We start from the raw sequence: 27,187 nt of genomic DNA, 5'->3' as shown, positions 1-27,187 counted from the left end.
AGAGTGTTTTTAGCATTGTCCTTCTCTCCAGTCCAAAATATTGTAAACTTTCCTCATAGAGGATTTGTTCCATCACCTTTTTCTGAATCTCTTCCAGCTCATTTTGAGGTGAGGCGACCAGAAATGTACACAGTGTTCCAAGCGTGGTCATAAAATATCGCATTTACTCCAATGTAATGCGCACCTTTTGGGGGGGCCAAATTGATATTATGTTTGCTAGAATTTATCTTTTAAACATGCCCAGTCTTGATTTAAATGCATCATCAGTTAGCTATACTTAAGCAATAAGATTAATAAGATTAATATTTGGAGTAACCTGGAAGAAAGCTTCACTAGCTTAGTTTTGACGGTTGAGAAGGTAACCTTTATTGAAAAAGTCTTGCTTTTTAAAAAATCATTTTGAAAATATCAGTTCAATATTTCCATGACACTGTCTATGGATTCTGGGCAGCAAAACAAGCTACTAACTTCATACTTCAGGTTGTGTACCACCCAGTATCATTTTTAAATATAAAAAGCATATTTGCCAGAAACAAGAGGCATTCCAACACTTAAAGGAACTGGTAGTTTTTGCTATATTGAAAGGAAGCCACTAGGAGTCTGGTTTTTAGGCGATCAGCTTCCAGTTCTCGGAAGAATGAATCATCATCATCACGTGTGATCATGTCCTGCAGTTCTTTAATCTCCTTCTCCATCTTTGATCTCAGCTCACGTTTCACTTTGTTTAATGTCTGAAAGAGACCATTAGGATTAAGTCTAGTACAAGGTTTCCCTAACATGGGTCTCCAGCTGGTTGTTTTTTTGACTACAATTCCCACCATCCCTGACCCCTGGTCCTGCTAGCTAGTGATGATGGGAGATGTAGTCCAACTGCAGCTGGACGATTTTGGGAAACACTGGTCCAGGAGTTGGTCAGCAAGGCAGAAAGTTTAGAGCAATAAGACTTACTGTTGCCTGTGCTTTCTCTCTGGTTTGGATTTCTCGACGTTCTTCAGAAACAGCTTCTGCCAGCATTGAAAACTAAGCAGAGCGCAAGAAAAACAAATTAATTAGGTGAAGATTACATTAGTTTATCCTTGTGTTGTAAGGAAGAAGCAAGCCTACCTGGTCCTTATAGTAGCACTCCATGGCCTCTAGCTCAGCCTGATGTTCTCTCTTTTGCTCAGCTCGCTTGTCCTTGGCATACGATCTCAGCTCATGCAGCCTCTGCTTCTGAATTTCCAAGCCTTCTTCAAACAGGTTTTTAAATATCTGCCAAACAAAACATGGCAGCCGCAAACATAAGAAAACCTCAGCCCAGGTGACCAAGTGAAGAAAGCTAGTGACGCTCAAACCTATTAGTTCCAAGAGAACGTAACCTGCTTTGCAACAGGCGGTCAAGTCGGTTTGCTTCCTTGACCGTGGATCAGTAGCTACAACGTGTCAACTAATATTTTTTTTAGCTTATTAAATAAGACTTGGTGATTACATGGTTCATTATGTGAAAGTGCATTTGCGTGTTCCTAAAAGGCACCTTTGAGATGCTCAAAGTAGTGTAGGAACTTAAGCTAACAAAGTCACAATTCATTTTACTTTCTTGACAAGTTTCCCCCTAGCTCTTAATCTCAAAGGAGATTACAAAGGAAATATCTATGTATTATCGCCGTCACAAAGCTGATCTGCAGTGGGCAGGTCTCATCCCACCCTGCCAAGGAATGGGTAAGCTAGATCATGTGGTACTTTGCAAACTAGTGTCACAACCCCAACAGCACCAGCACACCTAGTGCAAGAAATAGCCATATGATGGCAGCCTACTTACATGATGAATACATTCCTAAGTTACCAGAGTGGTGGGAGAGTTGCCCATGGAGAAGGAGGAGCTATGCAGCTGCGATCAGAGCATGTTGGAAAACATGGAAGCTGGCCTGCAGTCTCAATACAGTCCTTAGAATCTCAGCTGGACTTCCTGAGAGGAAGAGCAGGAGTCCCCCTTCCTGCGGCGCAGGTTCCCCTCAACTTACACGTTCCTCGCGTGTCCTGGCTCTCATCATCTTTGCCCGCAGCTGAACTCTGTAATCCTGGTAGTATTTTTTGGCTCGGACAATTTGCTGTCGTCTCTCCTTCATTTTGTTCTGGGCACATTTCTGCCGATTTATGTGTTGCTTCAACTCTTGCTAAAGACAAAAACAGAGAAACACAATTCAAGTTTCCCTAAGGAGAAGAGAGAAGGTATTAACTATTTTCTGAAATAGGTGCAGAGACCAGAAAAGATGAATTCCCTTCTTGATCTTCATCTAGAGGAACTATAGCTGGGCAAAAGAGTTTAGGTGGGAAGGCCGTTTTTCAGAAATTTGGCTGTCTAGTTTTTCACTCCCATTTGCTGCAGGATTATAGAGCACAATGTCCTGCTGAGCAATTGGTAAATCCCGAAACTAGATGAGGGTGTGGCAATATGCTTCACCCAGCAGAATTAGGGGTGTCTGAGGACCTGGCTCGCCCAACTTGAAAGCATTGCTCTGAGAAAATAACTCACGACCTACCAAACCAAGTGCAGTAGTCTTTCCCCCCCCCCCCACAAAGAAGAAACGTTTGTGGTCCCAAGCAGGTGCCATAACCAGCCCCACCTCCTGCAAGATCTCTGAACATACCAGTCTCCTGTTATGAGCCTGCTCTTTCTTAATGAGGTCAACAAGCAGTTCATGCCTTTTCAATGTTTCTAGTGCCTAAAAGTGGGGGGAAGTAAAGAAACCTGATTAATATTGGTTTTGCACATGTCAATCTTCTGCATACTATAATGAACTCATAAAAGGACCCTGACCATTAGTTCCAGTCGTGACCGACTCTGGGGTTGCGGCGCTCATCTTGCTTTATTGGCCGAGGGAGCCGGCGTACAGCTTCCGGGTCATGTGGCCAGCATGATTAAGCCGCTTCTGGCGAACCAGAGCAGCGCATGGAAATGCCGTTTACCTTCTCGCCGGAGCGGTACCTATTTATCTACTTGCACTTTGACATGCTTTCGAACTGCTAGGTTGGCAGGAACAGGGACCAAGCAACGGGAGCTCACCCCGTGGCGGGGATTCGAACCGCCGACCTTCTGATCGGCAAGTCCTAGGCTCTGTGGTTTAACCCACAGTGCCACCCGCGTCCCTCAATGAACTCATGTAACACCTTAAAAACAAAAAGTGCCCTTCCTCCTTTTTAACCCACGTTTGGATCTACAGTTTCTCTCAGAAACTCTGTATGTTCTCTGCTCCCTCTGTGAGCAGGAAAGCAGTCACACTGAAAGCCGATCCACTTCCAAGAGGAAAGGCGCATGCCGCTCTAAAATCCCCTTCTGCTTTCCTCCAGTCACCCTCTCTCATCTCTTGCCACAGCAGGAGATAGTTGAGCCCTGCCACAAAGGTACCTAGCTGCGTGGTCCAGTTCCCTCTTTGCTTCCCATCTCTTTTATGCCTCAACCTCCTCATCTCATCAGAACTAGCTCCTTGTGGAAAGAATTTGCTCAGGTGGAATCCGGAAAAGTCTCCTCCCCCCCCTTTATAGCCTTATCAGTCTTGCAGTGAAGAAAAACCAAGCAGAAGACTCGGGTACCGATCAGCACATTTTGCAATGCCATCTTATGCATTTACTCAAAAGAAAATCCTTCTCCCACACCTCTGGAAGGCATGCATAGGATTGGAGCCTAATATGGCTGGAACACACGACCCCACCTGATCTTTAAAAGACCGTGACCTTCCTTGGCCTGAGCAGAGTAACTCACTTCACTCTGCAGTTTGAATTTGTTTTTACTGCCGGTTGACTTCAGGTGGTCTATCTGTGCCAGCTGCTGGTGCCACATCTTGTTCATGACAGGGCGGGAAATGTGTAGGTGGGGGAAATCCTCCAGGAGCAGAGGCAAGAGGTCGTTCTCCTTGACCTTCACTGCAAGAGAGAGAAAGGCAGGTGTCAGCCACCCAGCTCTGGAAGACAAGGGCAGGGCAGCATAGCCTGAGGTCCCAGTCCTCAAGCTGTCAGCATCTTGTCTAAGGAAGATGTTGCAGGTCTATGTCCCTGGAGAATAAATATGTACGGAGGGCATTGTTAAAAAGGAAAAAAGAAAAATAACTGCCTCAAAGTGTGGGTAGGACCTAGCTATTATGTTTGCTGCACGAAGAAACAAACTCTGCACAGAAAAATGGTGGACATTGGAAAAATTAAGCCCAGGCTCACATTGTCTTGTCTGTGCTTTGTCTCAAAGCTGTTTCCCCCTTTTTTTAAAAAAAAAAAGAAGCAGCTGTCAGATTCTGTTAGACATGTGCATGTAATGTGCAATCAGTCTCTCAAATACCATTTTACTCCATGCAATACCTCGAAATAGGGAGCTGCACACTTATTGGAGGTATCACACTTGACCAACAAAGCTGGAGTCGCTTGGACTGTGGCTTTTCACTGCAAATGGAGAACATGCAAGGTGAAAAGTGAGCGTGCAATTTATGGAGCGCGCTCTTTTCTTGGACAGCAACCTCTCCCAGCATTCTTGCGGTGACCACCACAATTGCAGCCTCTGTTTTCCTAGTCAGCTACAGGTGTGGAGCAAAGGAAAACAGGTTTGCCCATATTGGCACAGATGCTTTCAGTATCTTTCGGAAGAACATCAAGCTGTATAAGCACGGCTGGCATATGTTGCTTGGGCGCTTAATTTTAAAGCAACAAACCCTTGCCAGCTCCCGAAGCAGAGAGGAGTGTGGTGGTGGGAGCCTTGGCTTCTCTGATGGCTTTTGGGAAAGGGGTTGGGATGAGCTGTGTGCCCTTGGTTAGAAACTGGTACATGAATTTGCTTCCCTTACACAAGTCTAGACATATGGAGGTCATAAGGCAAGAAGCCAGTATTCTTGGCCTTCAGCCGACGCTTTCAAAAGGTGCCAATCTTTCTACTAAGGAGCTCTCTGTAGTTCTTACTTGGAGCTGCTTTCTTTGGCTTTGCAAACCCTCCTCTTGAAATCCACTGGCTGAGTTTGGGATTCCGAGGACCATTTTTTCTAGAATAAATCTTTGCTGCTTGCGAGGCTCTTGGAGGTTCTTTAAATAATTTCTCCTTGTATTTTTGTTCCTGGATGCAGACAGACACGAAGAACAAGTTACTGAAAGGCAAGCATTTCCAAAAATAGCCACTGGCTACTTGTAAGGAGATTTACGCGGACTGGGCCAAATTCTTCCTGTAGGGCAACTGGATTCTGAGCAAGGAAGAGGAGCATTTCTATGCACCTTGAAAGAGAGGAAACCCACCCTCAGAATCCCAGGAATTCAGAGACCAGTGCAAGAGAGACACACCACCCCCAACTCCTTCATTCTCTTCTTCTCCCCCTTACAATTTCCTTCGCCTTGGCTTTCAGCTCTGCCAGTTCGAATTTCTCACGAGCCTCGTAAGCTCTTAATTCATCCTCGTAGGCTTTGGTCAAGAGCTGGAAGGCAAAAAACAAAGCCTGGTCAATGTCCACAACAAGTGTGTCGATTTAGCAAAACATTCTATGCCACTTTTCCACGTTTCTACTCCCAGGGCAGGTAAACATCAATTAAACCATATAAAAACAGCAAGTCAACGTACCAAAGCAGAATCCAAACATAAAGGTATAAAAGCTTCACAGAAGAATAAAAGGTCTGGGTTTTTTCAAGGCCTGGGAAAATAGACCGGCCCCAAAACACAGCTGCCAGACGAGCCTCCACAAAGAAAACACAGCACAGCTAAGGCAGGACAGCTCTTGCCAGTTGCTGCAACTCTCCTCTCAGAAGGCCAGAGCACTGAGAGGAGGCCCGAAAAAGGTTAGCTTTAATGCACAGGCAGAGGAATGCAGGGTACCAAAGTCCCAAACCATGTAGAGCTTTAAAAAGGTAAGGGTAAAGGGACCCCTGACCATTAGGTCCTGTCGTGGCCGACTCTGGGTTTGCGGAGCTCATCTCGCTTTATTGGCCGAGGGAGCCGGCATACAGCTGGGTCATGTGGACAGCATGACTAAGCCGCTTCTGGCGAACCAGAGCAGCGCACGGAAACGCCGTTTACCTTCCCGCCGGAGCGGTACCTATTTATCTACTCGCACTTTGATGTGCTTTCGAACTGCTAGGTTGGCAGGAGCAGGGACCGAGCAACGGGAGCTCACCCCGTTGCAGGGATTCGAACCACCAACCTTATGATTGGCAAGTCCTAGGCTCTGTGGTTTAACCCACAACGCCACCTGCATCCCTTTAAAAAGGTAGGGGTCAGGAATTGGAACAGTGCTCAGAAACAGACCCAACAGCCAGATTGGCCCTTGTATGACTCACACCAATTAAGCCCAATACCACCAGTGCAGAGAACAGCCATGAAGTAGAGGCTTAGGTTTGCAGGGTGATGCTTGTATTGTTATGTGTCAGCAAAAATATATTCAGCACTGCAGTTCTGTTGGGCCAATGGACTTCTCTGTGTGCATCTAAGGTTCCCCTTCCTCCCCCTGCACACCTTCAAAATCAGCTCCATGGGGCTTGGGGGAACCCCCTGGAGTAGACTGTGGGGTCATAAAGGAAGGGCAAGACTCATAATCCCATCAGAATTACATGTATGTAGCACTGGGTACAACCCATAAAAACAAAGCAATTGGCAAATGAAACTGAATGTGTCTCCCCACAAAGTGAGATCTATGTTTGCTGCAGCTAATATTGGGAATGTTAATGCATATGCCGTTGCCAATTCATATATGTTAAAAAATACCAAGCTGGCACATATGAACATTTCAAAGAGCTAGTTTCTTAATAGCTAACAGCACCAGGAGGCTGCAGCCCACTGGACCCCCTGCCCCCGCAAAGCATCAGATGTGGGAAGGAATTTTGCTAAGGCCTGAACCAAACCTTTGCCTGTACTGGGCTGGATCTTGCAATGCTAATCTGGGCATAAGATCCTTTTCAAGAAATTAGAAAGCCAAACAATCCAGAAACATGGCGGCAAAGATTAACAGCCAGTCAAACTCTGACGCAGTTTAGAAGAGGGTATTTGATAAGGGAAACATCAGAAGTCAGCACATCAGAGAAATAAAAGCTGAAGAATTATTTAAGCTGTTTTATTACTTGGCTGCTTAAGTACAGGCTAGAAAGCTGATAATAGGTGCCAAAGCACTTTGCTCAAGCCGCGTAACAAATCCAAAACAGAATTGAATGCCTCTTGTTTTCCAGGGTGTCTGTGTCACATCACAACTCTAGCAAATTCACAGGGTGGATGTTGAAGCAGATAACAGATCTCTGGGCATGCTTCCCACCCCCCCACCCTTTTTTAAAAATAAAACCTTACAACCTCCCCTATGGGCAAGCAGATAAAACATCTGCATCCCTAGTGCCAGAGACCTGGGAAGGCTCTTCAGTGTTGGGTATGCTTACCTGCCTATTGAGGCTATCGGCCATTCACCCAGAAGGCTGCATTTTGCAATCCTGCTGCCCTTACCTTTGCTCTTAACTTCCTCTGGTCTTTTTCCTTTTGCACACGGTCTCGCATTCTTCCCATTGGCCCTCGTACATCTTTCCAAAGTGCACCACCCGATTCAGGGGTTAGGTGGTGGCTTGATGGAGGGGGTGAAGCAGAAAGTGACCGCCGTCTGCTGGGTGCCCTTCCGAAACGTAGCACACCTGCAAAAGAAACTAGCTCTGAGAGTTCCTAGTAGCAGCAGCAGAAACGAGAGGCGCTTGCAGACATGCTCTTATTTGGTTCGCATGTAATGTGAAGGCAGATTGGCTTTGGGCAGAGAAAAGCTGGCTCCCGCTTTGCTCCTCCTTTGGTCCTGCAAGCTAAGCCACGGCTTGGCTTAGTCTGTTGTCTGAACCCAGGTTCATGGTTTGTCTTGCACCAGACAAACCATGAGCTGTGAAATGAGGTTTGTTCATTGGAACAAAGCAAAGCATGTCCCTGGGTTTGGACAGCATGCTAAACCAAAGCATAGTTTAGCTCAGGGGTCAGCAAACTTTTGCAGTGGGGGGCAAGTCCACTGTCCCTCAGACCTTGTGCGGCGCCAGACTATATTTGGGGGGGGGGGGGAGAACAAATTCCTATGCCCCACAAATAACCCAGAGATGCATTTTAAATAAAAGCACACATTCTACTAATGTAAAAACACACTGATTCCCAGACCGTCCATGGGCCGGATTTAGAAGGCGATTGGGCTGGATCTGGCCCCTGGGCCTTAGTTTGCCTACCCATGGTTTAGCTCGTGGCAATTCAGCACAGCTGAAGGAGGTTCAAAGCAACTGTACTTCCTCAGGGAGCCACACAGTTGTGAATTTGTGTTGAGCTAGGGTTGCCATATTTCAAAAAGTAAAATTTGTGACACCCGCAAAGCTGTTGATTTTTTTTTTAAAGAAACCCACCAAAATTGTTAAGCTTTTTTAGGGGAAACTGTCACAGAAATTGTGATTTTAAGCTTTCGGAGCGGTTTCTGCTGCTTTTTCTATTGCGTAGCCATACATCTGGGTTTCCCGACATTTTGCCAATTTGGCAAAATTCCCCCCAATGTCATTTTTACACCCCAAAACCAGGGCATGTCAGGAATTTTCCTGACCTATGGCAAGCCTATATTAAGTCATGGTTTATATTAACATCGTGTGCCAGCTGAGCCACAGAGGAGTGAGAGCTCTTTACGGTGAATGCCCTTCAGTTGCCAGTGGGACTCTCTGGGACCAAATACTCTACTGCCTCATATTCCAATGTAACATTCCTTCCTTTCACTTTAGGCGTTGGATCCACACTTTGCCAATCAAGGCTCAGCAGCAGGCTTGCAATTTACTGAAGGAATCCAAATGCACATGCAGAAGGAACAGCTGGTTTTCGCCTGGAGGGCGTTTCTTTCAGGTGTTGGGACACACAGCATTGGTGGGTTGTGCTGCCCCTCTTGTGGCCATCTGCATCCTCTCTCTTTCACCACAAGAGGGCAGTATAACCCACCACAACGTGCGCACATCACCTGGCAAAGAAAGGGGCAGGTCACCAGGATGTCGTCAAACTTAACACTCTGAATTGTTACCTGATTCCGGTTTCCTTCGGCGGTAATCCATGATGCTATCGCTGTGCTGAGAAAGATTATCTTCATCGGCTGATGACCCTTCCTCCTCCTCCTTGCTTTGCTCGCCCAGAGCATGCTTTAACATCTGTCATTTAAAGAGATCTGTCAAGAATGCATTCCAGTGGCACAACCTAGTACTAACTGTTTAGTATAATAATAATAATTTATTATTTATACCCCACCCACCTGGCTGGGTTTCCCCAGCCACTCTGGGCGGCTCCCAACAGAATGTTAAAAACACAGCAAAACATCAAACATGAAAAGCTTCCCTAACCAGGGCTGCCTTCAGATGTCTTCTAAAAGTAATATAGTTGTTTATTTCCTTGACATCTGATGGGAGGGTGTTCAAAACATCCGTCCGGTGTTCAAAACATCCGTCTGAAAACTTCAGCCTCAAGTATATAGTGTCATATTTACTACCAAAACCAAGGTTGGCACCTTGCGGTAACTTGCTTGAATTTATTGCAGCCTGGCCTATGCATGCGGCAGAATGGTTGGCAGAATCACAAGGTGGCAGAACGGACTGTGCCGCTACAGTACTACTACAAAATGCAGGCAGGAATGCTTCCGAGTACCGCAGGAGAGTTTTCTGCAAGCATCTGGGTGGCCATTGCGAGAAGAGGATGCTGGACGAGGTGGACCTCTGGCCTGATCCAGCAGGCTCTTCTTATGTCCTTCAACTTCTCATTGTTTTGGGTAGCAGTTTTTATACTGGACTGTCTCTCTTTGGAAAAAGTCAGTACAAGGAAGGAGTAATTGACCTAACATGCTACATATATTGATTTTATTAGAATGTTTAGTAAAGCCCAGGGACGCGGGTGGCGCTGTGGGTTAAACCACAGAGTCTAGGACTTGCCGATCAGAAGGTCGGCGGTTCGAATCCCCATAACGGGGTGAGCTCCTGTTGCTCAGTCCCTGCTCCTGCTAACCTAGCAGTTTGAAAGCACATCAAAGTGCCAAGTAGATAAATAGGTACCGCTCCGGCGGGAAGGTAAACAGCGTTTCCGTGCGCTGCTCTGGTTCGCCAGAAGCAGCTTAGTCATGCTGGCCACATGTCCCGGAAGCTGTATGCCAGCTCCCTTGGCCAATAAAGCGAGATGAGCGCCGCAACCCCAAAGTTGGCCATGACTGGACCTAATGGTCAGGGGTCCCTTTACCTTTACCTTTAGTAAAGCCCAGGGTGGACACCAAATGGTTTCCCATCTGGTCCTTGGATACCAGGGGCTACTAAAGGATTTTAAATTCACCCCACCCCTTTAACTAGGTTTTCTCACAAGTTGTTGACAACAGGAGAGCTGCACTGTATTGGGAGAAGGTGCTGTCAAGAATAGATGGGGCTTACTTACTCCTTCTAGTTCGTTCATCCGGCGGGACAGTTTGTCCGACATCTCCTTCAGCTCCTGTTCAGACAGCTTTTCCTTTTCCGTTTGGTGTGAAGAAGCTTCCTCTGCAAGCGAGTCTGTGATGGAGCGTTCTTTCTGGCTGAGAAACCACATGGGGTCAACAGGCTGAAAATGAATCTTGCTTTTTCTATCAAAGACCTCATTTCAGCAACACTCGGACAGCCTTCCCAGGAGTTCATCTTGGCAGCGATACAATGAGAGTTCATACATGGACCCCAGGGATCACACTGGCCTCCCTAAATATTTAGCTACATATCTGACATGCTATTTCTTCCGATGAGGGGGGAAAACTTGTGTTGCAAGAATCAGTGCCCAGGTTGCATGAATGGGCTTTTGAGGAAATAAAGAATATGACAACTGTTATTAGCATGTACCACCTTAAACTGCTGATAACATCGCTGGTTTGGGAGGAAGAGGCAAATACTGAGGTTTTAAGACAGGAGGAAATAACCTTTTTTTTGTTGTTGTTGAGGACTACATTCCCCTTGGAGGGAACCTACGTGGAACAGAGCCAGATCATCAGCACTTCAAATACCCTCCTTTTCTCTCTCACTACCTCATACTTAATAATCTTGGTAGTTCCCCACCTCTGTCTTAAACAATGCAAGAAAACCTTTAGGATTTCAGACGATCTAGGAAATGCATACCTTTTCCCAGGAAGCAGATTCCTTTGTTTTGGTCTTGTGCTTTGCTTTGTTGCAAACTCTGGCAACCTGCCCTTCTCAAAGCAAGGAGCTGGTGTGTATGGAACATTCTCATTCCTTTCCTTTTAGATGAGAGGGAGGGGAAAAAAGCTCTCACTGAAGAAGTCAAGAATAAATTAAAGAGAATGCCTGGTGTTAAAACTGAGCAGTGAGTACCACACCATATACTGAGGGGCTGCCAAATGGAATTGCTGGTAATATTAAAGCAGCTTTTAGGGCATTAGCAGTCCTTCAAAGGATGATATTCATTTACAGTGGTACCTCGGGCTAAGAACTTAATTTGTTCTGGAGGTCCGTTCTTAACCTGAAACTCTTCTTAACCTGAAGCACCACTTTAGCTAATGGGGCCTCCTGCTGCTGCTGCGCTGCCGCACAATTTCTGTTCTCATCCTGAAGCAAAGTTCTTAACCCGAGGTAATATTTCTGGGTTAGCGGAGTCTGTAACCTGAAGCGTATGTAACCCGAGGTACCACTGTATTGCAGTGTTGTTTGTCAGCCTAGAAATATATTTTGGGTGTTGTTTGTCAGCCTAGAAATATATTTTGGGTTCTGAGAAGCCAGCACTATGTGTACTCTCTCTCTTTCTGAGCAAAATGAAAATCAGAAATGCAGCCTTTTAAAATCTAAGCATTCCTGAGTTTGACTCACAAGCAAAACCTGTCAAATGTTTTAGAATCTTAGAGTTGGGCCCAAGGGTTGATTCACCTAGTCCAGCCCCCTGCAATGCAGGAATCTCAGCGAAAGCATCCATGACAGATGGCCACCCAACCTCTGCTTAAAAACCTCCAAGGAAGGAGAGTTCACCACCTCTCGTGGGAGTCGGTTCTATTGCTGAACAGCTCTTACTGTCAGAAAGTTTTTCTGAATGTTTAGTCAGAATCTTCTTTCTTGCAACTTGAAGCCATTGGTTTCGAGTTCTACCCTCCAGAGCAGGAGAAAACAAGCCTGCTCCCTCCTCCATGTCGCAGCCCTTAAGATATTTGAAGATGGCTATCCTCTCAGTCTCCTCTTTTCCAGGCTAAACATACCCAACTCCTTCAACTGCTCCTCATAAGGCTGAGTTTCCTGACCCTTTGTCGCCCTCCTCTGCACAAGTTCCAGCTTGTCAACATCCTTTTTAAATCGTGGTGCCCAGAACTGGACACAGTATTCCAGGTGTGGTCTGACCAAGGCACAATAGAGTGGTACTATTACTTCCCTTGATCTGGACACTGTACTTATGTTGATGCAACCTAGAATAGTGTTAGCTTTTTTTTGGCTGCTGCATCACACTGTTCAAATACAGTCATACCTCTTGTTACGTTCGATTTAGGTTACATCTTTTCAGGTTGCGTCCCGTGGTGACCCAGAAGTACCAGAAGGGTTACTTCTGGGTTTCGCCACTCATGCATGCGCAGAAGCGGCAAATCGCAACCTGCGCATGCGCAGGTTGCGTTCCTTTCAGGTTGCAAACAGGGCTCCAGAACGGATCCTGTTTGCAATCAGAGGTACCACTGTACTTTAATTCAAATACTATAAACATGTAAGGTAAAAGATAAAGAACTCCTGGATGGTTAAGTCCAGTTAAAGGCAACTATGAAGTTGCAGCGTTCATCTCGCTTTCAGGCCGAGGGACCCGGTGTCTGTCCACAGATAGCTTTCCGGGTCATGTGGCCAGCAAGACTAAATGGCTTCTGGTGCAACAGAACACCATAACAGAAGCCAGAGCACACAGAAATGCCGTTTACCTTCCTGCCGCAGTGGTACCTATTTATCTACTTGCACTGGCGTGCTTTCGAACTGCTAGGTTGGCAGAAACTGGGACAGAGCAACGGGAGCTTACCCTGTCGTGGGAATCCGAACTACCAATTTTCTGATTGGCAAGCCCAAGAGGCTCAGTAGTTTAGATGACAGCACCACCCGCATCCCTATATAAACATGTATCTACACCCAACAGGGTATGAATTAACAGTTACCTTTCCTGCATCATCTATGGTGTCTTCTAGCACTGACTCATCAGCTTCTTCATTCACACCAGTTTCAGATGCAGGTTCATTATCTACAGCTGGAAGAGCCAACAGCAGAAGCCACAAGAAATTAGTTTACATAATTCACTTCTTTACGCAACTAGAGACAAACCCAAGTCCCAAAAAACTAAACACACTTGTCACAGCATATGCAAACAGGATAACACAGTGACTAGTGACTTGTAAAACTACCTCCACATGAAGACTTCTATAATTTTTTCTGCAAGGATCATTGGCAACAATAAGTTTAACTTGTAAACATAATACAAACCTCCAAATAAGAAGTTTGGTGGGGAGTCAATTTGTTTTCTCTGGCTGTGCCTATCACATGATGGTTAATCACATTTTCTAGAATGGTTTCTGTTCAGCAATTTTTTTTGCTAATGTTAGTTCAGTAATGTAATTACCCAAGAAGGTGAGCAGGGAAAAGAAAGGCTTAAAGGTGAAAGATAATCAAACGTTCTTGCCAACAAGAATTGGTGCCTTTGTTAATGCTGCATTTGAACTGTGTTTAAAGTGATAAAGGGTAGCAACATGGTGCCCTCCAAATGCTGGACTCCAATTTCCATCCGCCTCAGCCAACGGCCAGGGATGATGGGAGTTGTGATGCAGCAACATCAGTACTGGTTTACAATGCAATCCTATATAATCTGCCAAAGAAAGTAACTGACACTGAGTTCAGTGGGACCAGCTCCTGGTTTGTTGAAAAGTCTCTTTGGGATAATGCAGAGCTCTTGGAGGGAAGTGAGTTTCTGACAGAATTCGCCATACCGTTATAAAAACTTCACTACCCAAGGTATCCTTGGGAAGGTGAAAAATGAAACTGAACATAGGCATACAGTGATGTTCCCTGGCAAATGAGAACATTTTGAAAGTACATTAAAAAGAAAGAAAGATAGATCCACAAGTAGTTGCTTTTACAAGCACTTTTCAAAAGTCTCTTTCTCCCTATGTCAGTAGCTTTAATTAGAGTAGTAAAAGTAAAGAGGACCCCTGACCATTAGGTCCAGTCGTGGCTGACTCTGGGGTTGCGGCGCTCATCTCGCTTTATTGGCCAAGGGAGCCAGTGTACAGCTTCTAGGTCATGTGGCCAGCATGACTAAGCCACTTCTGGCGAACCAGAGCAGTGCACGGAAATGCCATTTACCTTCCCGCCGGAGCGGTACCTATTTATCTACTTGCACTTTGACATGCTTTCGAACTGCTAGGTTGGCAGGAGCAGGGACCAAGCAACAGGAGCTCACCCCGTTATGGGGATTCGAACCACCAACCTTCTGATCAGCAAGCCCTGGGCTCAGTGGTTTAACCCACAGTGCCACCTGCGTCCCTAATTAGAGTAGTAGAAGAGATATTAAGATTACACTTTTCAATAACTCAAGGAATGTTCTTACCGGAAGTGATCGTGGATAAAGAAAGGATGTCACCTGAGAGAGTTCCAGACTCTTCCCCAAGGGACTCTGCAGGCTGTTAAAAAATGTGGGACATGTAAATTTTGTGTGGCATTTGCTTGTTTGTTTTTTTAAAATGCATATATGAGCAACTTCCTGTTTGCATGGGGGTTGCATTCCAGGTCATCGTGCATGTCAACAGTCGCACGCCAATCAAACACCTGCAAAATGGTCACTGCTTGTGCATAAAATATTATCCAAACCGTAAAAATAACCAGATGTATTGACACCACATTAAAATTTATTTGCGTTTGGTGTAGGCCTTGTCACTTCTCATCTAAATAGCTAATAACACCGATGGTATATTATGACCGACACACACACTCCAAAAGTAAGTGAAATAATTGCCAATTCTCTTAACAGGTTATTCACCTTATTCATCCTTTCTCTTCCATCCAGATACGAGTTTGCTTCAACATACAGAGAACACCCCTGATTCTCCTTGTGCAATTAGAAAGGCTTTGGCTTACTTCCATTGACTAGTCATCTCATTCCTTGGTACTGCTAGTAGATTAATCATTGCCTTTTGATGTCCTGTTCAAACAATATCTTCTATATTCCCTAAATGACTTATTGCTTTAAGAGGAACTCACTATGAAGATGTGCCTCTTCCCACACCATTTGGACAGTGTTAGAAACTGAGATATTAAAGCTAGGAGCTAAAGGGCACCTTAAACCCAGGTTGTGGGCCCAACAATGGAATGTCTAGGCGTGCTTTTTTATAACAAGAAAATGAATGAACTGCAGCTAAAACCTTATGTTCATTTTTCACATGGTCTAGTCCCTCCCCTGCCCCACCCGCCCTAATATTCTTAAGAGGGTCTCTTCTCCAGTCTTCAGAGAGTAGCTGGAAGTAAGGAGGCAGAAAAAGGTCCTTCTTTCCTTCCACTCCGCAGTTTTAATCTGAAAATCTTTGGTGCAGTTCTGCGCCCAGAAACTGCATGTCCTAATGAAATTCCCTGTCGCAAAATACGCCTAGAACAATGGCAGTTTCAAACACAGCATTTGAGACTCTATCATGATTCTTATATATTGGTTTTATCTTAAATCAGCAGGTGTGGTAGTGGTTTAATACGCTTAGACAGCGTACTGTAACTCAGTCAGAAATACACTCTTCCACCTACGTTCTGAAAGTGAAACATACTGTATTTTTCGTTCTATAAGACGTGCCAGGCCATAAGACGCACCTAGCTTTTGGAAGAGGAAAACAAGAACAAAAAAAATTTTAATCCCAGAAGCCAGAACAGCAAGAGGGATCGCTGCGCAGCAAAAGCAGCGATCCCTCTTGCTGTTCTGGCTTCTGGGATAGCCGCGCCAAGCCTCTTCAGGACAGGGGGAGTGTTCCTCCCATTGCATTGAAGAGACTTCGCAAAAGCAATGCAAAGCCTCTTGAGTGAAGATTGAGGAGCGCTCCCGCTGCACTCAAGAGGCTTTGCGTGGCTATCCCTGAAGCCAGAAGAGCAAGAAGGATCGGTGTGTGTGCAGTGATCCCTCTTGCTCTTCTGGCTTCAGCGATAGCTGCGCAGCCTGCATTCGCTTCATAAGACGCATACACATCCCCCCTTACTTTTTAGGAGGGAAAAAGTGTGTCTTACAGAGCGAAAAATACGGTACATATTGAGCTTCCTGGACAAAGGAAGGCCTAGCAGCGTTAACCTGGAAGCAGTCTGAATTAAGGATCCCAAGGCAATGCATTTCTACAAAGGCTGACAATACTAACAGAAAAAAAGGAAACTTGAGCACTTACATCAGAGGACGCAAGTCTGCAAGGTTTAGCTGGTGGCGGCGAACGTCTGCCTGAACTTCCAGCGCCTCTTTCAGTTAGGTAAGAGGGTCTGGTTGCAGAAGGCTGGAATGGTGGCTGCAAAGGAATAGCTGGGCGGATTGGTTCCCCAAGCTTTTTTGCATTAGAACACAACTGCTCCTTAGACGACAAAGCAGTTTTGGCTGTTCCTTAGGAAAGACAAGCAGTTTAGAGGTTCAGTCCATGTACTTTTAACAAAAGGGGGGCATATAATTATTATAATTAATCACTCTGCTGGGTTTCCTTTAGAAATTTTGGGCCCAATGCTGGAAGCAAGCGATTTATGGGATTTCATAGAATTGATTAGGATATTTCCCTCACAGGTCCTATCAACTTAGCCCAGCCAGACTTTTCACACACAAAAAGAATGGCTTTATTTAACTGAATAAGATGCACAGGTAAGATGAAAGATAGTAGCAAACTTAAGCCAGTTCTCTTTCCCCCACCAGATCACCCAGGTGGTAAAACAAAGGGAACCCTTACTTGATTAAAATACAATGGACACAAGAAAAGGCCAGTAATATATTTTAAATATATATTTCTGAGGTTCTTTGGTATACACTCACCTTGAGTTTCTCTGACAAGAGCTCTTCTGCCACTAGATGGTCCCCCAAAAGCCACAAGATCTTCAGGTTTTGTAATCTTCTTCGAGATGTCTCTTTCTGCAGGTAACTCTGTAAGAAATTGAAATTTTAAGGGCAGCATTTGGAGGTGACTACGTGCAGAGGGAGCGCGCGAGTCAAACATTTGTGTTTGACTCTTTCACTGCTAATTACGAAGAAGATGTATTATCCAACCAGACTACTGCTGTAACAGGGAGCAGAAAAAGAGAATAAAATATTAAGTTGGCATTTTGTGCAAGGAATCCCGCACATAGCAAATGCTGCCAATTCCACCATGCTGCAGCCCACAGTGCTTCATCTCATTGCATTTCACAAGGTCCTTTAACCCTCAGGAGCAGCTTGGGATATATGTGTAGATGCTGAGAGCAGAAATAGGAAGGAGCCAGGTAAGCCCCACAGCTCCCCTGGCACTTTTTGGGTTCAACCCAGTGAGGGATCCTGAAAGTTACCATATTGTAAGTACCCTTATACATTTATTTTATTTTATTTTATTTCTACACTGCTCTCCATCCGAAGATCACAGGGCGGTTTTCAATATAAAAGCCACAAAGATACATACCATAATAATAAACCAAAACAATACCCCCCCAGTTTAAAAGGTCACAGACTGTTTAATTAGCCAAAGGCCTGGGAGAAGTGGAATGCTTTTGCATGGAGCAGGAGATATGTAATGCAGGCACCAGGCACCTGGAAAGAGCATTTCACAAGCGAGGAGACACTGCAGAAACATCCCATTCTCGTGTTGCTGCCCTCCAGACCTCTCGCAGAAGAGGCACACCAATAACAGCCTCAGATCATGATTGCATGGTCCAGGTCAGTTCATAAGGGAAGAGGTGTTCCTTCTGGTATTGTGCTCCTGAGCATTACCGTATCTTGAAAATATGCATGCTAAGGTTTGGGGAACATGCAAAAGCCAGTGTAAATGTTCAAAACTGATGGGTTTAAATGCAGATCCAACAACTAAAAATCTTGAGTAAGTTAGTAATTTAATCAACCACTCAGTGTGCTATCTGACTAACACCCCAGCAAGTTACCATTTTTATCAACCAGCTTGTTCCATTTAATCACAAAATGTCCAAGAACCCAAAGAGAGAAACAGACAGAGAAATGTAGACGGTAGTGTGTAAATATGTCCTGGATGAGTCCAAACCCAGCAATGAACTCTGGAAGTCGGGAATTTACAATAATTCCAAGTCAGCAAGTAGTAGTATTTCCATAAATGACGATTAAGATATGATCTTCCCGCAAAAGAGGGGCCAAAAGGGACCACTGGTTTCCCCACATAACTTTGTGACTCGGCATATTGTTGCATGAATCTGACATAAACATTATACCCCGTACTTCTGCTAATACTATCTGCAGCAGAGATGGGTGTTTTTATTTATAGCCTGCCAAATGTGTTGATTTCAAGTATTAGTTACTTGTGGAGTTATATAGACTACTCAAATGAATTACATCTCTAGCTTCCCGTTTCAGGCCATTAAGATGCTGGTTTCAATTGTATGCTAATAAGCAGAATTGGTGGGGATCTCAAACTTTGTTCAACCTCTTACACTATTTCGATCCTTGAGTACCAGCTTCCAATTGACACCAGGATCTTAAAAAAAAAAAGTGTTTTCATTTGTGTTTGTAGTTAAAGGGTTACAATTTATTCCATCTACTGATCAGAGTGACTGACCTTGTGACTCTTCCGGTTTTTTACTACTGCGCTAGAATATATTACAAAAAACCACAGATTTCATAATCGTTTGTCTCATGCCTGTTCATCTCAAGTAATTTGTGAATGTGGGGAGAGAAACTGCCAGTTCCCTGTAGCAAGCTGCTGCATACCAACAGTTTTTGTTTGCGGGGAAAGTGCCTGCACAGGGAAGAAACTATTTAAAGTGGTCTCCATTCAGTTACTCGGATCTGGCTGCTCTTGTGTGTTGCTTGAACTCACCTTCATTTCTTAGAGAAAACAAATAAGCAGTGTCGCCAAGCTTAATGAGCTCACTTGTAGATTCCGAACCATCTACCTCGTATGATGGAACGTCTATCTCTGACAACCGAGAAGACCTAAACAGAATGCAAGGAAGTAAATTTGTTTACTTGACTTGGCCACAAGGTGGTGCTTCTAGCTGAGAGGAGCACACTTCCAACGCCAAGGATCACCGCTACATGTTTATCAACTGAAGAACACCACATGAACTGGAGAAAACGCATTTTCCCAGGTGACAACTACGTTTAGCCATTCTACACAACTGGGAACAGGGACAGCATCTGGCAATCGGTTGCACCAGTGTGTTGGTTGCAGAGCCAATGTCATGTCATGGCATTGCGGTGGAGGAAGAAAGCTGCAGCAATATCCTCTCTGAGAAGCCAAGCAGAAATGTTGAGTTCAGTGCATTCCATCAGCTTGCAGAGGCTCTCAGTGTTTCTCAATCTGTGGGTCCCCAGATGTTGTTGGACTACAACTCCCATCATTCCTAACCAGCATGACCAGTGGTCAGGGATGATGGGAGTTGTAGTCCAACAACATCTGGGGACCCACAGGTTAAGAACCACTAACATATCAGAAATGCAGAAGCAGTTGTGGAGCAAGCAATGGTGGGGAGCGAGAAGAAGAGAGGTGTTAACTGTATGCTTCACAACTAAAGTGGTGACCATGGTCATCGAAAGGCCATAGTCTAAAATTTACCTAGCTGCACCACTGCCTCACCTATGGAAGCAGAGAACAGTGGTACTAACATGTTGCACACTCTGCAACCTAGTAAAGACTTGGGAAGCTAAGGGAACTATGAACCTGCCTTACCCTGAGGTAGACGGAAGTGTCAGGGAGGGAACTGGCACATCATGAACACCATCTTCTTCCTTTTCAAGACCGGTAGTCTGGACTTCATCTTCAGCCCTCTGGTTAAGATCTTCTGTTCATAAACAAAACTATTATGAGCAAGGAGCAAGACAGACTTCTGCCTGCCACAAAGATGACCGTGACAATATCAATCCCCTCCTCAGCCCACACATCTGCAGTGGCATATTGGTCAGCGTATGATTAACACAGCAAAATATTTATTCTGGCACAGAAGCTTATATGATGCACTGTCTGTTTATGTAAGGTGTGCTGGCACTGTTGTAAAAACCCAGTTTCATCCGGTACCAGCCACTTGAGCTTTAAATCTGACAGGCTTGATTGCTTTGCAACCAATATTGTTAAATAAAAACTACTTGCTAAGAAATTTAGCATAGTTTTACTCCATATTTTGTGGTTATATATTTTGATTTTGTTGTGTGAACCGCCCTGAGACCTCTGGGTACAGGGCGGTATATGAATTCAATAACTAATAATAAGCTTTTTCTTTCTTTTCTATTCTTTCCTATGCTCTTATTTTTTTGTTCCTGTGATTACAGCCTGACAGTGACTGAGAGGCACTGCAAGTCTTTTCACTTTATACCAACATACTGATGCTAAGCAAGGCACTGAAAGTGCTCTCTCTTTTTAAGAATACCCCTCTAGGTGCAAAAAGTGATACTACTACATACAAATAACCAGAATACACTATCTGCGCAGAGGAAGCACATGCCATTGATTATGCCCCTTCTCTCACCGCCATTCTGAGAAGCCGTCTCACTGATTTCTTCTGTCAGGTACTCGAGCAAGCCATCAAATATTTCCAAGAGATTTCTGATGGACTCCTTATTTCCTCTCACAATGTTCTCCCCTTGACAAAAATCAGTGTTAATAGATTGGCAGAGAATGGGGGGGGGGGACATGGGTAGCGTATGCCTTTCACAACCGGGAGAATGATGGGCAGGGCTGGGCTCCATGCAAATGGCTCAAAGTCCTGCTTGAATCAAGCCTAATGCAACAGTCGGCGTAAAGGAATCCGTGTTGTGGATTGTTCTCTCTGCTCATTGCGATTAGATGAAGTAAAGGGAAAATCATGCAGAGGATGTTTTCCTTTCTCATTCCAAATCCCTCAGAATGCCTTTTTAAAAAAATTGGAAGCCCTTGGGAAACATCTGAGGCTGCTCTGTGGAGCATAGTGTTGGAAAGGAAACTCACAACAGGTTTCAAGTAATCTCACCTCTGAGTCACAGTTCTAAAATGGAAGGAAAGGGTAGCAGCAGGGAATGTCAACTCTGTGGCTTTGTTTAATGAGCTGCATTAGAACACTTGGGGCACAATCCTGCATGCCAAGAATTCTTGTAAGCTCCATCTCCCCAACAAGGTGCAATTGTTTTGCTAGGAGAGGGATAACCGTTTCTGACATAAGTATATTTGTATGCCTTGGTGGGGGCTTGACCCTCCTTCCGGTGCTAACAAGAGAGATCCATGAACAAACCCATTATCCAAAGCAGTGACATTTCCTCTTTAGATAACTGCTGATATAGGGAAGAGTCAGCCAGAAAGAAATGCAACTGGTATTGTGTCCCAAATGTCTTTCATGCCTAACAAAATCCTTGCGCTAACAGAGCTACTTCATGGGATACTGCCCTCTGAATGTGTTTTAGCTAATGAAAGATTTAGGTCCTAAATCTTTCAGTAAGTTGGATATACTTCCTAGATTTTAGGAAGGCCCTATCAATTTGTCTTACTGGGAAAAGGTGCTCTATTGAGCAGCATGATCCCCTGTGCGCTTTTACGCAGAAACACAGAGACGCACTCCCTGGTGTGTTTAGGATTGCAGCCCAGGTCACACATTTCCAGTAAGTGAAAACATTGATTAAAAATGTGGGAGGAGGAAATTGCCAAGTTCATACAGAGACTAAATATTGGTCCCTAAGTGGACAGGGTTATATCCTACCAAGTTATTGCAGAAGCAACCCCCCCCCCCCAATCTCTCTCTTCTTCCCTTTCCTACAATATGCTCTGTATTGGTTCCCACAACCAAGACACATGGAGTTCCTCAGTAAACTGGACTGCAGTTCTTTATATACCACAGATTCAGGAGGCAATGGGGATACATGTATCATATCAAGGTGATACTCTTAGTATCTTATCATCATAAGCCAACTTATCTTATCAAGCCCGTATCAACTTGAGACCAGTTTACCTACGAGATCGCTTTACCCCACAGGTGCCCACTTGAACCCTTTGATCAGCAGAATTGGTACAAGAGCCACGTAATACCCCTTCCGCATCTGTAAAAACTTGATCATTTAGTTTGGCAGCGCCTAAATTTCAGAACTCCCTGCTTATTGAGATCAAGCAGGTGTCTTCACTGTACAGTGGATGCTCAGGTTGTGAACGTGATCCGTGCAGGAAGCACGTTCGCAACCTGTATCTGCGCATGTGCAGGTTGCGAATCAGAGCTTCTGCGCAAAGCGCGATCTAGCACTTAGGCGTATGCGCAACTGCCGAAACCCAGAAGTAACCCGTTCCGGTACTTCTGGGTTTCGGCAGTCCATAACCCGAAAAAATGCAACCTGAAGCATCTGTATCCCGAAATATGACTGTATTCTTTTTGGTGCCTGCTAAAAGCATTATTGTTTAGAAAAGCCTATCCAGATACTTAGATAGTTGAGGTGATCTTAATTTGCTTTAGTACTTTAACTTTTTAAGGAAATTTTTCTCCATTTTATCTTTTTGTAAACCACTTTGAACTTTTGTTTATAATTAAGTGAATTCATAAAGGTTAATGAACTTCATGAAATAAATAAATATTGCACTGTCAGACTTACATACATCCAGCATAATTAAATTATTGCTCGCACCAACCATAAAAGTACATATAATTTTTTATTATTAATTTTTTTTCAATAGCAATCATAGAATGGTAGAGTTGGAAGGGCTTCTGAGGGTCATCTAGTCCAACTCCCTGCCATGCAGGAATCTCAACTAGATCACAAATGATAGGTACCCACCAGTTATATGCGATAAGCTGATCTGCAAATAGTCCAAAGCCAAAGAATCTATTACTGCCTGCACATTATGGGCATCGTCTTCAGGGCAAAGAGGTGTGGCTATGACATCTATAAAAGAATGGGAGTGCATCATGCTATTATTTCACAGAACGGTATACTGCGTAAGCTGCTTTCTATGGAATCTGAGAGCAAGTCTGCACAGACCCCCATGAGTCACTTGGCAGAAATCTATATAACAGCGGATTGTGTATAATCGTTCAGAGCTTTCTTGTGCCAATGTTGTTAAAAAGAAGTTTAGAGCAAAGTTTCCATTTGTGTTTAGCTACAATTGGGGGTATATTCAGAGATATATATATTTCTCATTATGTTATTAAAAGCTCTTGGATATAGAACATATGATGCCTATTTAAATCCAAATCTCACAGCATTACTATTTATTTCAAATATACATAGACAATAGGGGGGGAAACATTACCCTAGAAAACAAAGACATTGTTGGAGGCATGCATTCTTACCTGGCACTCTCTCTCCCAGTATCGATTCATAAAGATGAATAAACACTTTAGCTCCACAGTCAGAGAGATTGCTAACATGCAGATCTATGTTACATTTTGTCAGGAGATCATTGGCAACATTGACCCATTCTATTAAAATAAGAGAGATGAAACATTATGGCTTTTCAGAGAATGTGTTTGCATAAAAAAGGCTACAAAATCTTCTATCAAGGACCCAAAAAGGACTTAACAATTTTTTTTGAATCTCCATCAAAAACAAGTTTTCTGAAATAATGGGTGCAAAATTGCCATTTATCTCATAATGCATATATTAATCTCCAGCAATTGAACTGGTAGGCCTATTTGTTAATTACCAATGCAGTAGCGCATGATGAACCAACATTCTCACCAATCTTGTTGGGTAGGAAAAGTGGTGTTTGGAGGTCAAGATCAAACTCGTATAGGAGTATCAAGTCTAGTAATTAAAAATATATTTTAAAAAATATATTATCACATTTTTAAAATAACTCTCTAGTCTAGACCTTATCATTCATCTTATTACAAATGCATGTAAAATACTAGCTTAAAATGTAGCATGTGTTTCTTCTGTCAGCCTGGTATGATACTGCAGACAATTCAGGAAGGAATATGTAGTAGTGTTGCTTCTTTTAATGATTGATTTATTATCTTCAGATTCCTTTTTTTATGCTTAGAGGGATTACTAGAAAGAAAAAAGGTAATATGATAGTTGATTGCACAATTCTCTTCAGGCTGCATGCCATCCAAATGTAAGAATCTGGTCTTTTCACATTTGTCTTTACTATATTTTTTCAGCTGTAAGCCCTTTGGAAACAGCAATGGAAAGTATTTTTTTCTACCCAACACTAACCATGCTGGTAGGGAATCTGCAGGTCAAATTAAGCACCCGAGGCTGCCTAATTTGGCCTGTGAGGCCATTTTCATTCACACCAATCAGATGTGGGACTCGTATAGTTGTGGGTGCCAATGAAGAACCAGGAACATAAAGCTCAGTATATGCTCCTGATTGTTCCTTCTCAGCAGGCGTTTGCATTCCTGAGCAGATCCAATTATTGCCAAAAGTAATTGCACTTGCCAACCGGGCATTAAGTGGTGTGTCAGTCATTTTATAGTAATAATAATTCACTGACAAATTTAAGCAATGCCAAATGTCAGCCTTGCTGCAGAAAAGCAATCAGGAGAGCATGGCTTAGAATCATAACTTTGAATCATAACTGCAGGTGACTGACAGGTGGGTGGCCCCACCCTCCTGACAAATGTGGCCTGACAAAAGTGGCTCCCCATCCCTGACCTAGCATTATGTTGGGTCTATAACATGCAGTAGGAAACCAAAACTAAATATATTTTGATGAATGATAAAGGTTGTAATGCCATTGTGACCATTTTAGTTTAGCTTTTGCAGGCATTGTTTTAATGATCTAGACCACTTCGGGTATCAAAACATTGGTGAGCTACTATATTTAGATTGTGATGTACTAAATCTTATTTCTGAGTATAAATAAATGGTTTAAGAAAGAAAAATATTAGTGAGCCTGCAAACTTTTAGCCAATTTCCAGTTTCTGAAACAAACTCTGTTAAAAGACTACTACCTAATTTGGGATGCATTCTGTTCTCAAATATATGGAAATCTGATAAACCTTGCCAGATAATATAAGTTTAATATAGAGCCCTGTGAACCAGTTCTGGGATATCATGTTGCAATTGCATACTTGTTTTTGTATAGTCACTGTCAAAACCTGTTGGAAGGAGCTGCAAGCAACAGATCTCTCAGAGCAATGCCAAATATACTCTCTTAGATTAATGCCAAGTGAGGAAGCCAAGACAAAAACCAGGACAGCACTATGTGCTCAGTTTTCTAAGAACGTGAGCTTCCCCCCCTCCCAGTGCAATCCTATACAGATATACTCAAAATTAAGTGCAAATAACTTCAGTGGGGCTCGTTCGCAGGCAAGAGTGTTATTCATACACATAAGATACCTTGTAAAGGCACAAATTAAAGAGAAAACATACACAACCAACGAAAGCTTGCTTATATTGCTAAATGGAAACATACATGTTAATTACAAATATAATGAAAAATGGTTGTTTCCAATGTGCTAAAAGAAGCAGCATTTTATCAGGTGTTTAGTTACCTGAAGGCAAGGAATCAATCATATATTTATTGTAAGCACTCACAATTGGAATAGCCATAGGGATTGATTCCCTTTTAACTGTGCATTGTTAAGAGAACAAAATTCCTCTAAGAGTAGCTTTCTCATCTGTGTCATCAGACAAGTTAAAAGAATTACTGTATTTACCAGCACTTCACAGGCAAGAGCGATAAAGACATGCAATAGATTGGTCACATATATGTGCTTCTTGGTCACCTTGTGTTTTCCTAGATGAGGGCCCTCCTCACCATACCTGATGAAGTTGGTTCAAATCCACAGACACTTATACCATACTAGATAGACTTAACATATAGCTCTCTTGACTTTGCCAGTGTGGAGTCAGATTGTATGCCTAGAGATGAATTACAGGGATGTGTGGTGCAGAATTCCCCTCCAACAAATTCATTATTAGCAACCATTCATGGATACTGATTGCAAAAACAATATTGGGCAACCCAGTATTTGTGTTGATTGGAAGTTCGGCTTCTGCCCACCTTGCAGTTCAAAAGCAGATAAATAGGTACCGCTGCAGCGGGAAGGTAAACGGCGTTTCTGTGCACTCTGGAACGGTGTCCCATTGCGCCAGAAGTGGTTTAGTCATGCTGGCCGCATGACCCAGGAAAGCTGTCTGAGGGCAAATGCTAGCTCCCTTGGCCTGAAAATCGAAATGAGCACTGGAACCCCATAGTTGCCTTTAACCGGACTTAACGGTCCAAGTGTCCTTTACCAATTTACCTTTTTACCTTTACTGGGTTGTTTCAAAGTTGGTTAGGTCTTTTTTTATAAAAAAGGGAAAATAACCATGTTAAATTAGATCACACTGTAGTACAGCACCAGAAGATTTCCAGACAGGAACGGGGCTGGGAGGATCTGATGCTTTTTCTATCGAGATAGGGGCTGATGTGGCCCCGCTGTTTTACATAGGTAAAAAGGTAAAGGACCGCTGGATGGTGAAGTCCAGCTGGCAGAAGCTGGGACGGAGCAATGTTTGGAGTTCACTCCGTCGCGCGGATTCGAACCGCCGACCTTCCGAACAGCAAGCCCAAGAGACTCGACGGTTTTGCTCGCTCCCGTGCTAAGGGAGAGCAATACGGACAGCATTATTACCACAGGGAACGGGAACCTGTGGACCCTCCACCCCGGAGCTGTTGAACCCCGACTCCTGTCAGCTGAGGGGCAACAGGTGTTATGAGAACGTGGGAATGGGGTGAGGGAGGAAATGGGTGTCGCCCTCCCTACTCCCGCCTCCGAAATTAGGGTCCCTCGCCTTCGGGGGGGTTCCTTCCTGCGCCCCCCCCCCGCCCGGAACTCGTCGGAGCGGGCCCGCCCACCTCTTTCAGCGGCGCCCATCTTGGGACGCGGAGGCGACTTAATCTCCCGCAGCCGGGCCCAAACGAGCAGCCCCCTCACCTCCCGCTTCCTTCGCCCTTAAGCGATGCCCAGGGATATTTAAACGATTGGCCCGCTCAACGGCCTTTTGCTCTGCGATTGGCCAGCCGGGAGCGGAAGAGGCAGGACTTCCTTTTGTCACTGTCGGCTCGCGCCTTCCCCGCCCCCCTTCCTGCCCGCCTTGTTGCCGCGACTGTTTATTTTCCAGGCCGCTCCGGTTGCCGTGGCAACGGCGGCGGGGGAATTGATG

General features: G+C 44.2%; 1 protein-coding gene across 4 annotated transcripts; it reads right to left on the bottom strand.

The window, feature by feature from the left end:
* Positions 1–341: 341 nt before the first annotated feature.
* CEP95 (centrosomal protein 95) lies at positions 342–27,051 on the bottom strand. Of its 4 annotated transcripts, none has more exons than XM_083727466.1 (22): positions 26,880–27,051; positions 23,380–23,508; positions 22,865–22,972; positions 20,605–20,718; positions 19,812–19,920; positions 18,960–19,075; positions 16,964–17,071; positions 16,341–16,546; positions 14,537–14,609; positions 13,095–13,183; positions 11,083–11,201; positions 10,379–10,514; positions 8,994–9,117; positions 7,424–7,605; positions 5,328–5,420; positions 4,918–5,068; positions 3,740–3,900; positions 2,628–2,702; positions 2,001–2,153; positions 1,105–1,251; positions 949–1,020; positions 342–731 (listed from the first exon to the last, which is right to left on the bottom strand). In XM_083727466.1, exons 1-22 carry the CDS (start codon positions 26,896–26,898, stop codon positions 552–554), a joined length of 2,664 nt encoding a protein of 887 aa, XP_083583592.1. In that variant the 5' UTR covers positions 26,899–27,051; the 3' UTR covers positions 342–551. The 4 variants fall into 4 exon arrangements, with proteins under 4 accessions (XP_083583592.1, XP_083583591.1, XP_083583589.1 ...); XM_083727465.1 differs by having other exon boundaries at positions 19,812–19,923; positions 26,880–27,049; XM_083727463.1 differs by lacking the exon at positions 26,880–27,051 and adding an exon at positions 25,531–25,603 and having other exon boundaries at positions 19,812–19,923.
* Positions 27,052–27,187: the final 136 nt, after the last annotated feature.

Source organism: Podarcis gaigeae, assembly GCF_964106915.1.
Source record: "Podarcis gaigeae genome assembly, chromosome: 2".
NCBI classification, from domain to species: Eukaryota; Metazoa; Chordata; class Lepidosauria; order Squamata; family Lacertidae; genus Podarcis; species Podarcis gaigeae.
This window is presented reverse-complemented; position numbering and strand designations above follow the sequence as displayed.

What these genes read in the sequence shown, in the direction of transcription:
- CEP95 (XM_083727463.1), bottom strand. Translation starts at nt 25,588, where the DNA reads ATGGCTATTCCAATTGTGAGTGCTTACAATAAATATATGATTGATTCC. An exon ending in CCGAAGGAAACCGGAATCAG is followed by an intron (nt 7,606 to 8,993) that starts GTAACAATTCAG and finishes TTTCTTTTGCAG; the next exon opens with GTGTGCTACGTTTCGGAAGG. An exon ending in AATTCAAACTGCAGAGTGAA is followed by an intron (nt 2,703 to 3,739) that starts GTGAGTTACTCT and finishes CCCCACTTTTAG; the next exon opens with GCACTAGAAACATTGAAAAG.